The 16,805-nt window shown below is 31.0% G+C and overlaps 2 protein-coding genes across 2 annotated transcripts; both read left to right on the top strand.

Annotated features, from left to right (window-relative positions):
• Window positions 1–2,700: 2,700 nt before the first annotated feature.
• Window positions 2,701–7,327, top strand: LOC107426864 (disease resistance protein RPP13). Its single transcript, XM_016037156.3, has 2 exons — window positions 2,701–5,571; window positions 6,859–7,327. Exon 1 carries the CDS (start codon window positions 2,854–2,856, stop codon window positions 5,512–5,514), a length of 2,661 nt encoding a protein of 886 aa, XP_015892642.3. The 5' UTR covers window positions 2,701–2,853; the 3' UTR covers window positions 5,515–5,571; window positions 6,859–7,327.
• A 5,425-nt stretch (window positions 7,328–12,752) lies between these two features.
• Window positions 12,753–15,941, top strand: LOC107426865 (putative disease resistance RPP13-like protein 3). The gene has a single exon (XM_048465801.2). The coding sequence runs from the start codon at window positions 12,955–12,957 to the stop codon at window positions 15,580–15,582; it is 2,628 nt and encodes an 875-aa protein (XP_048321758.2). The 5' UTR covers window positions 12,753–12,954; the 3' UTR covers window positions 15,583–15,941.
• The last annotated feature ends 864 nt before the right edge of the window (window positions 15,942–16,805 follow it).

Genomic DNA, 16,805 nt, shown 5'->3' with positions numbered 1-16,805 from the left:
TTGTATTTTATGTTTTTCAATCAATGGCGTACTATGGTTTTATGAAAAACTAGAGGTATCGACGTGGACTGAATTTCAGGCGGCAGGGGATGCATAAAATTTATTGCATATAATTTAGTGGTGGACTGGATCAATTCCAAAGTTTTCATTGACTATGAGGCCAAAGAGGCCTTCCTCATCAGTTTCCTATTTTTGTTGCATAAGATGGCTCTTAAGAGGTCGTTTTCTTTGTTACGCATCCAAATTTGTTTGTTGAAAGATTTATAATATTATTTTTTGTTTTCGTTTTCATCCTGGCTTTAATATAGTTGTGTGGTGATGTGAAATCATGATTCCACAACAGTGGAGGGTTGTAAAAATATTGTAGAGATTGGGAGATTAGTGTTAATCATGTATATAGGAAGAGTAATAAATTAATTCATTTCCTTTGCTAACTGTAGTCTGCATTTTAATTAGTATAGGAGTCTATTATTGTGAAAAAAAGCTCTCGTTGGTTGTTAAAAAAGAGTTTGATGCTTGCTGAATGTATAGGAGTTTGTTTCTCTTGGAAGGTTCTTGTATAGCAATTAACTAAAATAAATAAAATTCTTTCCGTTTTAAGTACAATAATGATTGTAAAGCTCATTTTAAAGGAAGTGCAATATTAAGAGAATAAATAAAAGTAGTAAATTAGATTGCTGATAAAATCTTTTGCGTGGATGTTCTGAGTAGAATCTACTAATTACAAGGTTTTAGCTTATCTTTGATATATTTGTGGCAGGTAGAGCAATATTGATGAATTTTATTAAAATAGCAAATGCGTTTCTAAAATTCTAGTACACGTATTACACCACCAATTTGAAGAGACTCGGATTGGTCGGACCCTTATACTACTTGAAAATGAAAGGAGGATTGGTTGGAATACTTTATTAAAATGTCAACTTATAGCAGCAACCATAACGAAGTATTTGATACGGATGAACAAAGAGATAACAAATAAAACAAAAATCACGAGCCTCGAAACTAGTTTTCTTATTTTATTTTTATTTTATTTTTTATTTTATTTGTTCTGTCCTTTTCTGTATTCGTGGCTTAAATCTTTAATTATTTAAATTCTTTCTTTCGTGGAATTTGACAATAAGGTTTCTGAAAAAATCATAATGGAGACCTCCACCTCCCTCCTATACGCAATTCGGATTGGTGGGTCGTGTTCGTGTCAACCCGTTTAATAATCGTGTCAAAAATGTCTAACCCGAACACGATCTATTTATTAATCGTGTCAGGTACCTAAAACACTAACCCGACCTGTTTATAAACAGATCAACACGACACGACCCGTTTAACACGATTATTTTAACGGGTCGTGTTGACCTATTAACCCGTTAACCTGAAATTGACCTATTAATCCGAAAACTAACCTATTAACCCGTTAACCCGAAAATTAACCTATTAACCCGAAATTTTTTTTAATTTTTTTTTTATTTTTATGTTTTTGTTTTATTAAAGATGTATTTTTTGTTTTTAAAAAATTAGTAATAGAAAATTATTTTTATAAAATTTTTAATTTATAATATTTTTTAGTTATTAAATATTATATTAGTGATAAAATATTAATTTAAAATTAAATTTAAATGGGTTGTAATAGGTATATAATCGTGTCGGGTTGAAACTGACACGTTTAATAAATGGGTCGTAACGGATCAATTTCGAGTTAAACAGGTCAACCCGAAAATGACACGATTAATAATCGTGTTAAACGGGTTGACCCGATTATGACCCGAACCCATTTATAATAAACCCAAACCCATTTATTCCGTGTCGTTTTCGAGTCGTGTCGCCGTGTCATGATCCAAATTGCCAGGTCTACTCCCCCCCCCAAAAAAAAAAAAAAAAAAAAAAGAAGCCTGGTTTATTCGGGGTTTTTAATGTCAGGAAACATTATTCAAAGGAGGGATGGTTTCTATTAAAACTATTTGGCTTTAGAATTAGTAAAGATTCTTGGCATTAATACCTTGTAGTTTCAATGAAACATTTGTGCATTTTATCTGCTATAGAACCAAATTAGTGCCAAAATTTCAATAAATTGTGTAAATGGCGAAGCACCTGTCCATAATTTGTTAATAGTTTCAACATATGCATTTTATTTGTTATAACATCGAATTAGCACCGATTTCCCTACAAAACTTGCAAGATTCCAAAACTTCACACAATGACCTTTTAGCTGTTGAAGTATATATTAACTACATATCCCTATAAAATTTTAAGTATCCAAAACTTCAAACAATGACCTTTTAGCTGTTAAAATACATATTAACTGCATGTGAGGAGATTTCCCTTTCTTGAGCAAGGGTGTGATTGAAAATAAAATTCTGTTGCAATTAATATAATTTTAGCAGTTAAAGAGTTGCAGTTTGTAGATTATGAATAGGTGGTACATGGTTACAAACTTCAACTTAGGGGATGTTGCTTTTCAAAAAAAAAAAAAAAAATCAGGGGTGGTAGTGTTAATTCGATACTAAAGAGGGTAAGGTGCAAAAAGGCTGAAATTTCAAAGGGCCTTGGTTCCAAAATTCCAATTAAGAATCAACTATTTTTCAAGTGGAAAAACAAAAAACCTAATTAGTATCGTTGTTTTACTTCCTCTTTCTTAGCTCTCACGCTTCAACCTTCTTTTAGCCTTCCTTAGCAACCTCCATTTCCAGAAACCCACAAAAAAAAAAAAAAAAAAAAAATCCAATCCATTTAGCTCTTTCATCTTCTTGATTTATACAACTTCATGTGTCTAAAACTAGAAACTTTTAGGCACAGAGGAAAACAAAGAATTAATCCATAGCCAAAAAAAAAAAAAAAAAAAAAAAAAAGAGAAAGAAAGAAATGGGGGACAGTGTTATCGTTTTCGTGTTAGAAAAATTATTACGGTTGGTGGAGGAAGAGGCAACAGTGTTTGATGGAGTGAAAGACCAAGTTACGTTGCTTCAGAACCATCTGCGCATGATAAATGCTTTTCTCCAAAATTCGGAGAAGGAAAGAGATGAAAATGATGTGGTGAAGGAGGTTTTCATGGACCAAATGAGAGATGTTTCCCGTGAAGCTGAAGATGTTATAGACAAACACATTAGTTATGTGAAAAAGCAAAGCATGAGAAAATTTGTTGGGAACCCATTGAAGTATCGCGATCATGTGCATGATGTTGCAGATACCATAACATCCATCAATAAGAAGATCCAAGAGATTCTTAAGCACAAAGAAACTTATGTCACCAAAGCAGCCTTATCTAATCCTCATGCTGGTGATCATCATCATCATCATCATCATCATAAGCAATATTCACTTGACAGAAGCAAGTCAAAAATTGAGAGAGATGATGCTGTTGGGTTTTCCCACCACATGAAAACTTTGATTGACCAGCTTCTTGATCAAAACATTCCTCAACGCGATGTGATTTCGATCATTGGCACCGGCGGCTTAGGAAAGACTAAGCTCGCAAGAAAGATCTATGACACCGTTGGTGCTCGCTCTACTTACTTTAAATGTTGTGTTTGGGTTTACGGATGTCGAGAATTCAAACCCCGAGATTGGTTGCTTTGCATACTGAATCGTATGGAACTCCCCAAAGGAAAAAGAAAGATTCAAGATATGTCTTTGGATGAACTGAAAAAGACTCTGATCGAGTGCTTGCAAGGAAAGAGGTATTTTGTTGTCATGGACAGCATGTGGAAAACAGGGGTATGGAACACCATAAAATCAGCTTTCCCTAAGGATGAAAATGGAAGTAGAGTTCTAATTACATGCCGCGAGAAAGTTGTATCCATCGAAGATAGCAAAACTCCTCCTTACTTTTTGCCATTTCTCGACGATGATGAAAGTTGGGAACTCCTATGCAATAACGTGTTTCATGGAGCACAATGCCCTGATGATCTCGAAACCATTGGGAGGCAACTTTCTCAAAGTTGCAAAGGGTTACCACTTTCAATTGTTGTATTGGCAGATCTTCTAAAGCATGTTGAGCTTTCTCATTGGACTTGGTCAAAATACATTGGAAATGTAAATTCCTACCTTACTGAGGATAAAACCCGATGCTTAGATGTTATGGCTGAGAGCTATACACACTTGCCCGGGCACTTGAAATCTTGCTTTCTTTCTCTTGGTTTGTTCCCAAAAGACTTTGAGATTTCGGTGAGGCAAATAACCGAATTGTGGTCAGCCGAAGGATTCATTCAAGCAAATGACACTAGAGAGGTGGTTAATGTAGCTGAAGACTACTTGATGGAGCTCATTAATCGAAGCTTGATCCAAGTGGCGAGTAGAAGAACCGATGGAGGTGTGAAGACATGTCGTGTCCACGATATGATACGAGAGCTCTCGAAATTCGAGAGTGCCAGGGAGAAGTTTCTTGAGGTTCACTCAAATAACAATGCAAGGCCTAGTACTTCTTCAGTGAGCAGTAGAGCTCGGAGACTATCCATCCATGGTAACACTTCTCAATACATTTCCTCAGATGCAAATTGTGATGAATCATCTGCTCATTCTTTGCTTCTTTTCGGTCAAAGAAACATGTTTGAGACAAAACATTGGCAAAAGATTTTTAGAAGCTTTTTGTATATTAGGATTTTGTATCTTTGGGAAGTTCATATGAACTCTATTCCCAAAGAGATAGATAACCTCATTTACCTAAAATACATTAGGATTTGGAGTGACGGATTGCTAAAAATTACATCACTTCCGGCTACCATATGCAATCTTGGATATCTAGAAACAATTGATATAACTGGCTATATAAAAGATTGCTTGCCAAAAGGGATATGGAGGTTGAAACGATTAAGACATTTAAGGGTGTCTAAACGTCTGAGGTTGCCTGATCCTCCTAGAAGAAGAAGAGGTGATCGACACGACCACACATTGTCCAATCTCCGAATCCTTTCCGGTCTAGCTGTTGACAAGAAAACCAAGCTTCTCATGGCTAAGCACAAATTCCCAAATGTGAAGAAACTGCATTTGGTTTATGACATTAAGAAGAACATGAACCAAGTACAGATGGCACAGCTATTGGAAAGCCTCGAGAATTTAAAGCAATTGAAAAGCTTGAAACTTACTGGTTTCGCAGAATTCGAATCTCGTCCCAACTTGTTCCCGTCAACACTGGACAAGATAACATTTGTGAGTTCGTATTTGGAGTTGGAACACTTCAAGATCCTAGCAGGCCTCTCCAACCTTCGGATCCTCAAGATGAGAAAAACATATGGATCATCAAGCATCCTTAGTTGCTCCAATGGTGACTTTCCTAATCTTGAATTCTTTGAAATGACGAGTTTGAATATTACATCATGGGAATTGGAGAAAGGTGCAATGCGAAACCTTCAACGTTTGGTTATCAAAGAATGTTATGAACTCAGAAATCTATCAAATGAGCTTTACAGCCTGCCTAAACTGCAAGTCATAGAGGTTTCACGGATGTCTGGATATTTTACGAGGTTGCTCATGGAACTAAATACCGAGGATGCAAAGTTTAAGCTCGTAATCGACTCTAATCCTTAGACATAAATGGTAATGGAATTTGTGGCCGTTGACTCTGAATGGATGGAGGCATTTGAGGTATGCATTTCTGAATCCTTTTTTATTCTCTTTCTTTCTGTTCTTTGGCTCTCCCTTTTTGTCTTCAAATATTCGATTTGGATTTTTTGTTTTTGTTTCTTTGTTATCATAATTTTTTTTTTTGGTTATAAAAGTTGAAACATCAGTTACTGAACTTTGATGTTGAAATAAAGTATAAACGCATGAAATAATTTCTTACAATATTAATTTCAATACTTGCTGTGTGTTCAACCTTAAACTACCACATTCCTTGGGACAATTTATATGGCAATTACCCTGGGGGTGATAACCCCTGCTTTTATTAGATCAGATGCTGAAGCTTCCCTCTCTAATTCGTCAAATAAATAAATAAGTAAATAAAAAACCTTACACTAGCACATATGCCTAAACTATTGAGAATCTTTTCGCCTGTGTTTAGAGCATATTTATTAATCCACTAGGCAAAAACATTGACAAAGAATAACAAAAATATGTTCAATCCATGTACGTTTTATAAATTATAGTTTTCTTTTTCTAATAATTTCTTTTAACTAAATAATGACAACTAATATCGAAGATTATTCCAACTTTTATTCTTGCTCCCTAATGTATTCTAACTTCGAAACATTTGCTTCCAATTATGAAAATATATAGCACAATTGATGATTTTTTTTTTTTTCGTTCAAGCCGAAAAAACATGTAAAATATAGATTGAGGACTATAATAGCTATACATATATTTAATGATGCCATGCCAAACATTAATTAGCATAGTTAATTTGATGTTAAAAAAATTTCAATTATAGAGTATTATTTGCTTTTCTTTATAATATACTCTTAGATGAAACTATCAAAAACAAATATATATGCTTATAGACAATACTGTATGGAAATTAAGAAAAAAAGAAAAAAGAATAAAAAGTGATTAATACACTTTAGTACCATCTTGTTCAGTCATACTTCAGTTTGATCGGTCTTTTGAATTTTTGTTTTCGATACTTCAGCCTCTCAAAAATTGCGGATTATCCAAATTTGTTAAATACTAACATAAATGTCGTTAGAGTGGGCAAGGTGCTACTCACATGCTATGCTTTTCTAGTGTTAGTATTTTTATACTAATCATTGGATTCACTATATGTAATGATAAGCATAGGGAAAATTGGTTATTCATGCTGCATCGTGATTGATTTGAATTGCATCATAATGTTATAAAATTAGGATGTATCCTAATGTGATGAGGATTTAATATACATATATTTATATTTATATATATACTTTTTTTTTTTTCATTTTTATCTTAATTTCTCAGATAAATCTAAACCAAGCTCTCCGTTTTAAAAGAAAGGACACAAAAGGAGCTGCAGTTGTCAAAAAGAAGATACATATAAAAGGAGCTGTGGTTGTAGAAGAAGTAGGATCAGTACGTCTCTTTCTCTGTTTCTTATATTAATGATAGAGTCTCTCTCTCTCTCTCTGTGTTCTTTGTTTTGTGTTATTGTGTATGGTTTTGAGCACTGGTGGACCGTTGGTCGTTTTGATAAACGAAGCTTAATATTCCTTGTTTGACAATCATTAATGAGTTCTAGGTTTAAAGTTTTGTTATAGTTGTTATAAGATTTCCCTTTGCTTACATATATTTTTCTTTTGGTTTGGATTTAGGGTGTTCGAGAGTGGTGTCGGTTGCATATTTGTGCGGCTCGACCATTCACTATTATATATTGTCAACAATGCATAAAACCAAAATATGATCGTGTTATAATAAGGAAGCTGAAGTTGTTTGAAGACATTTTAATTTTTTTCATCTTCTACAACTGCAATTTTTTTTTTTTTTTTTTTTTTGGGATGCTGTTTTTATTTCAAAACGATGAATTAGGTTTGATTTTGGTTTAGGTTTATTTGAGTTAATAAAGATAAAAATGAAATAGAAGATTGGATTTTAAGATAAGAGGAGAGATTGATTGGAATCTTTCCATTACTTCATATCTCCATTCCCTTTCCTCTTTCATTTCCATCTTTACTATCAGAGGGAAAAAGCACACCACGTGGCCCATCCTCACCGCATCTGTTAGGATAAAAGAGTTTTTATTTTTTTATTTTTGAAAGGTAGGATAAAAGAGTTATTACTGTCTTTTATATACTCAATTTAACCTTTTTTTTTAATTATCATTATATACTCAATTAAACTTAGTAAAATGCTTTATTTGCAGGGGAAAAAAAAAAAACCTTAGTAACACGCTTTTAAGCATTAATTAACACTAAATCCATAATTTAGCAAAGAAGACATGCATATCTAGAGCATACTATCAAAACATAGAAGTGACCAAGTTCTTATTTTATTTTATTTTATTTTTTCTGATTCTTTTACATTTAATACTATTATTCCAATATCATTTTTCTTTCTTGTAGCACTTTTGCCCAAAGAAAAGAAAATTGCTTTCTTTTGGTAAAAAACAATAAAAAGAGCTTTCAAAATTACTTTTCTTGGTGTTATTATTATTATCATTTTGCAATGAAGAGGGATCAAAGACCAAAAACAAAACAAAACCCCAACTAAGCTAAGATATGGCAAAGATTTAGCAACCCCAAAACAATCATCACCTAAGATATGAAAAATGATTAATTGCATTTTGATACCTTCAATTTTTAAGATTTTACTGTTTAAATTTTCAACATTTCAATTAAGCAATTTAGGTCTTTTATTTTTTAATTTGTTATAATTTAGACCTCATTTAACTTTTGACTATGAAATCTAATAATCATCTCATATGACTAATATTAAATTATATATAAATTTTTAAACTAAGAGGTACTAATTTATTTTTTTAAAAAAGGTTATTGCAGATAACCTAACTGGTATTAGCCTATATTAAAATTCAAATTATAAGGTATAAAAAATGTAGATTTTAAAAATTAATTTAAAAATTTTCATTTTATTATCTTTTAATTCAAAATTCGATACAGTTTAATATTAGTTATGTAAAATAAATGTTAAACATTTTTAATTAAAAGTAAAAAAAGACTTAACTTGCAACAAATTGAAAAACAAAGGCCTAAACTATGAAGTCAACAAATTAAGGGTTTGAGCAAAACCATGAAAGTCAAAAATATTAAAATGTAATTAATCATACAAAAAATAGAACTAAAAGTCATAAAAAAAATTAAGTACCGAACTCTAATTTTAATATGAAAGAAGTATATATATATATACACACATACAATTTTGGTCTAGTGGATTTAACTAACTTATCTCGTGATGCATGCTACTGATGTAACATAATAAAATAGGAGCATAAAAGGAAGTGCACAATTTTTATTATTTTTTAAAGAAAAATCTAGTGTCATTTACATATTATGTGACAATTTAATTAATTATTATTAAAGGATTAATTTTTTAATTTTTAATATTAAAAAATAAAGATAAATACTTTAAATTAATATTATCATATATAATTTATTGATATTATTCTTAGAGTCAGGTTCAACTCATATCAATATGATGGTTTTATTATCAAGTCTTCCATTACGAACTCTTGGATCACTTTAGTGGTTAAAATTTAAAATCAATAAATGATCATATATGGATCTACTAATATATTAAAGCCTTGTTTAGAGAAAATAAATTATATAAAGGCTTGATAAAAAATAAATAAAATTTTAAATTTTAATTTTTAAAGCAATTCAAAAGTTTTAAAAAAATAAAAATCCTCTTAGTTATAATAACAACAATAATAAGGTACATAAAAATTGTTATTAGGAGATGACTCATTCAAACTAGGACTTTAAAAAATATTTCGTTCTAATATCAAATTGAATTATTATTTATCCTAAATACTTACTATTAGAAAGTGAGTCATTATTTCTTTTATATGTTTCTCCAAAACATTTGAATTCTGAATGCTTGATCCTGATCGGTGCTGATATATATTTTGTCTCGTTACTTGCTTACTTTAGTCAAGTCAATTATGAATTAAGAATCTTTAGTTTTCAATTAAACAAACCTTGCAGTACTCATTTTCCACACTCCAAGCCATCGTCTATTGAGAAAGTAATTGATTTTTGACAAGGAGAAGAAATTAGAAGTACTAATAAAAAAATTTACGAGATCCTTATCCATCTAGAATACCATTTATACCAAAACTTATAGTCATGGATCTATACTTTGCAAATATAAATTGATTTTCTTATGCATGCATTGATTCGTTGAACTTAATTAGTATAAATCAAGTTGCATATACTTTGTTAAATTTCACATATATATAAACTATAACACCTAGTTAAATTTTCCTAAACGCCAAGGAAATAATTTACCAAAGAAAAAAAAACAAAAAACAGGCCAAAAAAATAGAAAACATGCACACGAAGACGATCAAGCTCAGGATATGTACAAATTCTAATACTGATTATTTTTTTGGTAATAATATTCTAACACCGATTACTAAATTAATATTGTCAGTATTGCAAAGTCGGCAGCAGTCGCTGTTTTTTGGTAAAATAATTAGGAATCTATATAAATCTTCTATTTTGGTACGTAATTTTTTAATTATAAATTTAATTTTTTTAAGAAAGATAAATTTAATAAAATATCCGGATTCATATTAGCTAGACAAGTTACTCTATCGTGAAAATTTATGATTTAGTTGACATTCATCGTATAATAGTTTATACGTCAATTATATATGCATGATAGGTGCCATGTTTCCCTCCATCGATGAATATGAAAATACATAGCTCTTGGAACATTATAATTAATAAATAATATCTACTGCATTATTGTCGTTCGGAAAACCTATATTTGCACGCCATTTGCAACTTGATAGGATTTTTTTAAAGTTATATCCAATAAATGATTAAAAATGAAAACAATGTTTATTGCACGCCAATTTTTTATTTTTTTTAAAAAAAATATTTTTTGGTGAAGTTAGGCAGTAAGCCATCAAAGTCACGATTATACATGTCGTTGGTTGGTTCTCATCTCCGCGAAAGCCATTGATTTAAAAACAAAACACAAAAACAACGGCCCTCGATGATAACTCAATTATATAAAAATCTTTTGCAAAATTTTATTTTGTTCTTGACTTGCTTCAACAAATAATTTAGAGAAATACATTTGTTTAACTTACAGAATTGTCTTTGTGTTTCTAAAAATTACAGGAGAACTTTTATTTAAATTTATTTTATTTATTCGTATACCATTTATTAAAATTTTAAGATATAATTTGTTACATATTTTCATAGATATAATCTATTAAACTACAGTTGACCTTTTACCCATTCTCATATATTCGATTTACATATATTTTTTAATATATATATATATATATAGATATATATCTATATATATATAAAGTGGATGTTTTGTTGTTACAAAAATATAGAGATATACGCACAAAATTTAAAGATATACTCACAAAATTGATAAAACAGGTGGGGTAATTGATATTATTTTGTAGACCAAGAAAAATAATTCTAAATGCCAGCTGTTCCCGTCTTTATTTAATTAAAATTAATGGAACATCCTTGACATTTTCAAAGTTCTTTTTATTTTTATTTTTGTTTTTAATCTACTTATTCAAAGTTACGATTTATTTATTTTTTATTATTTTTAGTCTTTCAACATTCTGGGGTGTTGTGACTCAGTCAGCAAACCAGTTTTATAAGTGAAAAGCCTGTAAATTCAAAATATAGAAAAAAAAAATGTATATTATAAATAATTTCTTAATCCATCTATAAAAATTATTATTTTTTTAGATAATGATTTAATTTAAATTTCTAATAATAATCATAATAAAAAACAAGGGACAAACTGATAAGTGATAACCAAGAAAATAAATTATTATTTTTTTTTTCATTTTTTTCTCTCGTCATTAAGTGATGAAACAAAGCAATCATATTCATAGAGTTTCAGCTGAATTTTATAAATTTCTAGATGTGGTTAGAACAAGAAACAAAATTAACCAAAGAAATCAATTAATAATATTAGGTAGATATGACTTATGAGACGACGTTCAGTGTTGTTACAACTCTCTACGATCTATTGGATCTATAGATGCCGTATGACGGTATGAGCGATGAGTTGAATCGGTCAGTTTGGTGAACTATCTATGCTGTACGTACATTCTGATGATTCAGCTTATATAATATGTAACATTGCCCTTATAAGTTTGTAATTTATTTATTTATTTTTACTTTTAAGGGTGAGGATGAAAGTTAAACCAAAAAAAAAAAAAAAAAAAATGGAAGAAAAGGCAAAGAATTTAATTTTTCAGATTAAGATAAAAACTAACTGAAAAATAAACGAAATCAAACATTCATCACTTAAAATCAATAAAATAATCCAATTTTATCTCATAATTATGCTTATATGGGATAATTTTTGCTTTTTACTTTTTAAGAACTTTAGCTTTCCTGTAAAAGTTTATGAAAAAGTTGCTTTATCTATTCCAATAAATTGTCTAGATACTTTTTTTTGTTTTTTTGTTTTTTTTAAATACTTTGAAAAACAACTTTTGCTACTTAAAAATTAAAAGCAAATTTTCAAAAATCATGAAAAATAAGATTTTTAAACCTTATTTGACATAATTTCTATTTCTACTTCTTTAAAAGTACTTTTTAAAAATTAACTAACTTTGATTAAAAATACTTTTGAAGATTATAAATGTCTTTTAAAAATTATCTAAATATTTTTAAAAGCTGTGGATCAGAATTTTAGTTTCATCCACTTTGTTAATCTATTTTGGCTTTCATGATTAGCCAATTATTTTACTATTTTTTTAATTATTATATTCTTCAATTTTTGAATAAATAATAACCACCCCTCAAAGTCTTTCTTTATTATTCTGCAAGGTACTTTTTGTTTTTGGGGCTAAGTGCATAATTTTGAATGGCACTTTGTTTTCTGGACACTTATTTTGGATACCAGGGTATTGTAAAATAAGAGGTTAAATATTAGCTTCTGCCACATGGTTTTACATGGAGGTTTTGAAATTCAGGATCAGAAACAAGTGAAAAAAAAAAAAAAAAACATTTTAAACCTCTAAATCTACTGGATTTAGGCTTTTTATTTATTTACTTTATTTTAATCATTGTTTAAGCTTGCTTTCACTGTTAAAATTGCAGATCCATTGGCTGTACATGTCGTCTGTTACACTTCAAAGAAAAGAAAGTTTCTTAAAACATTTGCTTTTATTTTATTTTTTTATTTTATTTTATTTTTTGTTGTACATTAACAATACACCTTCAAACACGTTTTCAAGCAAAAATGCACATCTTAATGTTCAAGAAAACCTTAAATCTCCATTGAAGTTTCAGTCCCTTTTCAATTTATATACACACATATATTATATTGTAAACATTTCTGAAACTAATCTTCATTACCCTTTTCCACTCCCAAAAAAAAAAAAAAAAAATGGCAGAAAACGTTGTTAGCTTTCTGCTGGATAATTTGGCACGTTATCTTACTCAAGAAGTAGATTTGCTTCATGGGTTTGAAGACGAAGTGAAAATGCTTCAAAATGACCTCACCATGATTGATGCTTTCCTCAAAGACTCCGAAGCAGAACAAAACGAAAACGACGAAGTTCAAGAGGTCGTTGAACAAATCAGGGACGTTGGTCGTGAAGCAGAGGACGTTGTTGATACTTGTGTTGCAAACCTCATAATGCAAAGAAGAAAGAAATCGCTATCAAAGTTATTGAATCGATTTAGCCATGCAAGCATGCTTCGTCATGTTGTGGAGAAGATAAAAAGTCTCCAGAAGACAATCACTCAGATTTACGACAACACAGATCGATACGGCATCCGACAAATTCATCCTAGTCCTCTCATTTCAGACACGGAGCAAATACCTCTTCAAAGAAGAAGGTGGGAAAATGTTGAAGAATATGATGATGATGATCATGTGGTCGGCTTTGAACAAGACGCGACGACATTGGTAAAGTATCTAACGGACGGGGACTCAGGACGACATGTCGTTTCACTCTTCGGTATGGGGGGTTTGGGTAAGACCACTCTTGCTGAGAAAATCTATAATGATTCTCGTATCAAGAATCACTTCGATTGCCAAGCTTGGGGTTATGTATCTCAACAATACAGGGGCAAGGACTTGTTTTACGGAATGTTGAAGTGTTTGACTCCAATATCATACGAGATGCGCAAAATGTCCGAAGATGAACTGAAAAACACATTGCGTGCATTTCTTCGAGAAAAGAGGTACTTTATTGTCATGGATGATATATGGAAATTAGATGTTTGGAACGAGGTAAGACAAGTTCTTCCCGATTCTTTCAATGGAAGCAGAATATTGATCACTACTCGTGTAAAAGATGTGGCTATGTATTCTAGCCAAACTCCTCCCTATGCTTTGTCATTTCTTGATAACAAAACAAGTTTCCAACTCTTTTGTAGGAAGGTATTTGGAAAACAAAAATGTCCTTCCGATTTGGAAAATTTGGCAATGAAACTTGTTAAAAGTTGCAAGGGATTACCAATTTCTATTGTTGTTCTTGGAGGTCTACTTGCAAATAAAAGAAAGAATTATGAAACATGGTCCAAATTGTTTGGTAATATCAATTTCAATTATTCTCAACAGATGAGATACTTGGACATCTTGGCACTAAGTTACAATCAGTTGCCAAGAAAGTTAAAATCATGTTTTCTGTACTTGAGCGTCTTCCCTATAGACTACGAGATCCCAGCTAGACAATTAATCAAATTATGGTTGGCTGAAGGATTTATACAAAAAATTGATGAAAGAAAGGTGGAAGATGTTGCAGAAGAATACTTGATGGAACTTATTCATAGAAATTTGATCCAAGTAGCAAGTAGAAGAACCGATGGAGGTGTGAAGACATGCCGTATCCATGATCTTATAAGAGACCTTTCCATATTCGAGAGTGCTAGGGAGAAGTTTCTTGAAATCCATTCAGAAGACAGCCTTTCATCAATAAGCAAAGCCAGGAGACTTTCAATACAAGGGAACATTTCTGAATACATCTCAACAGACCCTCGTGATCCATGTCATGCTCGTTCTTTAGTTATGTTCGGAGAAGGAAACAAATTTGACATGAAGCACTGGAGATGGATTCACAAAAGCTTGAAGTTCATCCGGGTTTTGTGCCTCGAAAATATGCATGTAGACTCAATTCCAAAGGAAATTGGAAAGCTGATTTTTCTAAGGTACTTAAGGATATGGAGCGAAACACTCGTAAGAATTCATTCAATTCCATCTTCCATATGCAAGCTTCAGTACCTAGAAACAATTGGCATAAATGGTCATGTAGAGGAGTGCTTGCCAATGGGATTTTGGAAGATGAAACAGCTGAGGCATTTGAAAATTTCCGGCGGAATTAGATTCCCTTCCACCCCAGCTCCATTTGATGACATTTTGCTTAACCTCCAAGTCCTTTCTTACCTACTTGTTGATGAGAAAACTACACATCTCAACGCTCTTTCCGGAGTTCCAAATGTAAGGAAGCTGCATTTGAAGTACGATGTGTCAAAGCCTATGAATGAGTTTGAGGTGGCAGAACTATTGGAAAGCTTGGAGAATCTAAAACAGCTGCAAAAATTGAAACTTTTTGATATCCCAAAATCCGAGCCACGTTCGAATTTGTTCCCTCCGACACTCATAAAGCTAACCTTCATAAGATCCTACTTGAACTCAGCCCATTTCAGAATCCTTGGAAAACTTCCAAACCTTCAGTTCCTCAAGATAAAAGGTAAGTTTTTGGGTTTCAATATACTTCACCCTCTCTGCTGTGTTGCAGGGGAGTTTCCTAGTCTCCAAGTCTTCCAAATGATCGGTTTGGAAATTGAAAAATGGGAAATGGAGGGCGGATCAATGCCGAAACTTGACCGTTTGGTCATCTTTGAGTGCTATAAATTGAGAAATCTGCCAGAAGAGCTATGGTCCTCAACTCCCTTGAGACTTGTGGAGGTGTCTAGGATGTCGGAAAGTTTTATGAAGATGATCAAGGAATTGAAAATGAAGGATGGATGTAAGATCCTAATTGACTCTAACCCACAAAATATCTGATTAATGAGAGCCAGAATTTCCTTGTTCAAAGTTATTTTAGCTTGGCTAGACCAAGTATCCAACCATGCATTTCGATGGAACTTCCTCTGTTTTTCTCTGTTTTATTATTATTATTTATTTGATGTTTTGGTTGTAACATTAAGTTTGTTTGAAGTTGTAATTTGCAAGAAAATAAAGAACTTTGTTACATGGTGTATTGTGAAATACACTATATTGTAATGTGCAGAAAAATAAAAACTTGTATATATTGTATATTGTGTAATACACTGTGTTGTAATGTACATTGTATATTGTGTATACACCATGTTGTAATGTGCATTATTTCGTTTCAAATTATAAATGATTTGCTTTACTCTTCATCAATTGTTGTATTCAACCTTCCTTTTTGCCAAAATTATATGCATAAACTCAGACAACTTGCATGCATAACCTCCTAACTTTTAACTCTAATTTTACAATCGACTATTAGAAGAAGGAAGCAATATTCTAAAATTAAAAATACTACCAAATAACAAATAGAACTAGTGAACTACAGTTGTCTGACTGAAAAGCATATTTTCTTGCAAATGGTAGAACCTCATGTGATTAATAAATTATAAACGAAGTAGACAAATAAATGAGATAGTACAATGAAGAAAAAGGTCAAGTAGAGGAATTCTTAACTTTGAAGTATCAATTTGACGTTTAGCCAATGAAAATATATAAAACAACAATATGTTCTTTGTCACCATTTTTTTTGCATAGTTGCTTGATTTTCTAAGCCAAAAATTAATTAATTTTTTCTTTAATATTTTTTTATAAATAAAAATTTAAATTGAATTTATGAAAAATAGTTGTATATCATAACTACTAAGTAAATTATATGACAATTTGATCTTTAATTATACTACATGACATATGTTTATATATATATATATATAATTTTTCTATAATACTGATATTCATAAGTTTTTAACTTGCGGATACATATTATATTGCTTGATGCATATTTTCAAATAAAAAAGTATATATATATATATATATATGTATTTATATATATATATATATATATATATATATGTATATAACATTTTGCTTTTATTTTTCTTTATGTTCCTGAAGGGACAACAACAAAATCCGGATTCAATGCAGCCCATGATAAAAAAAAAAAAAAATGAAATGAAAATAAGAATAAAAAAAGGGAAAAAAAACAGGGCTCTCTCTCTCTCTCTCTCTCTCTCTCT

The sequence above is a fragment of the Ziziphus jujuba genome, chromosome 11, assembly GCF_031755915.1.
Source record: "Ziziphus jujuba cultivar Dongzao chromosome 11, ASM3175591v1".
Lineage (NCBI taxonomy): Eukaryota > Viridiplantae > Streptophyta > Magnoliopsida > Rosales > Rhamnaceae > Ziziphus > Ziziphus jujuba.
The sequence above is the reverse complement of the archived record's forward strand: the minus strand, read 5'-3'. Positions and strand labels throughout refer to the sequence as shown.

Coding starts and splice junctions, on each gene's coding strand:
- LOC107426864 (XM_016037156.3), top strand. CDS start 2,854: ATGGGGGACAGTGTTATCGTTTTCGTGTTAGAAAAATTATTACGGTTG.
- LOC107426865 (XM_048465801.2), top strand. CDS start 12,955: ATGGCAGAAAACGTTGTTAGCTTTCTGCTGGATAATTTGGCACGTTAT.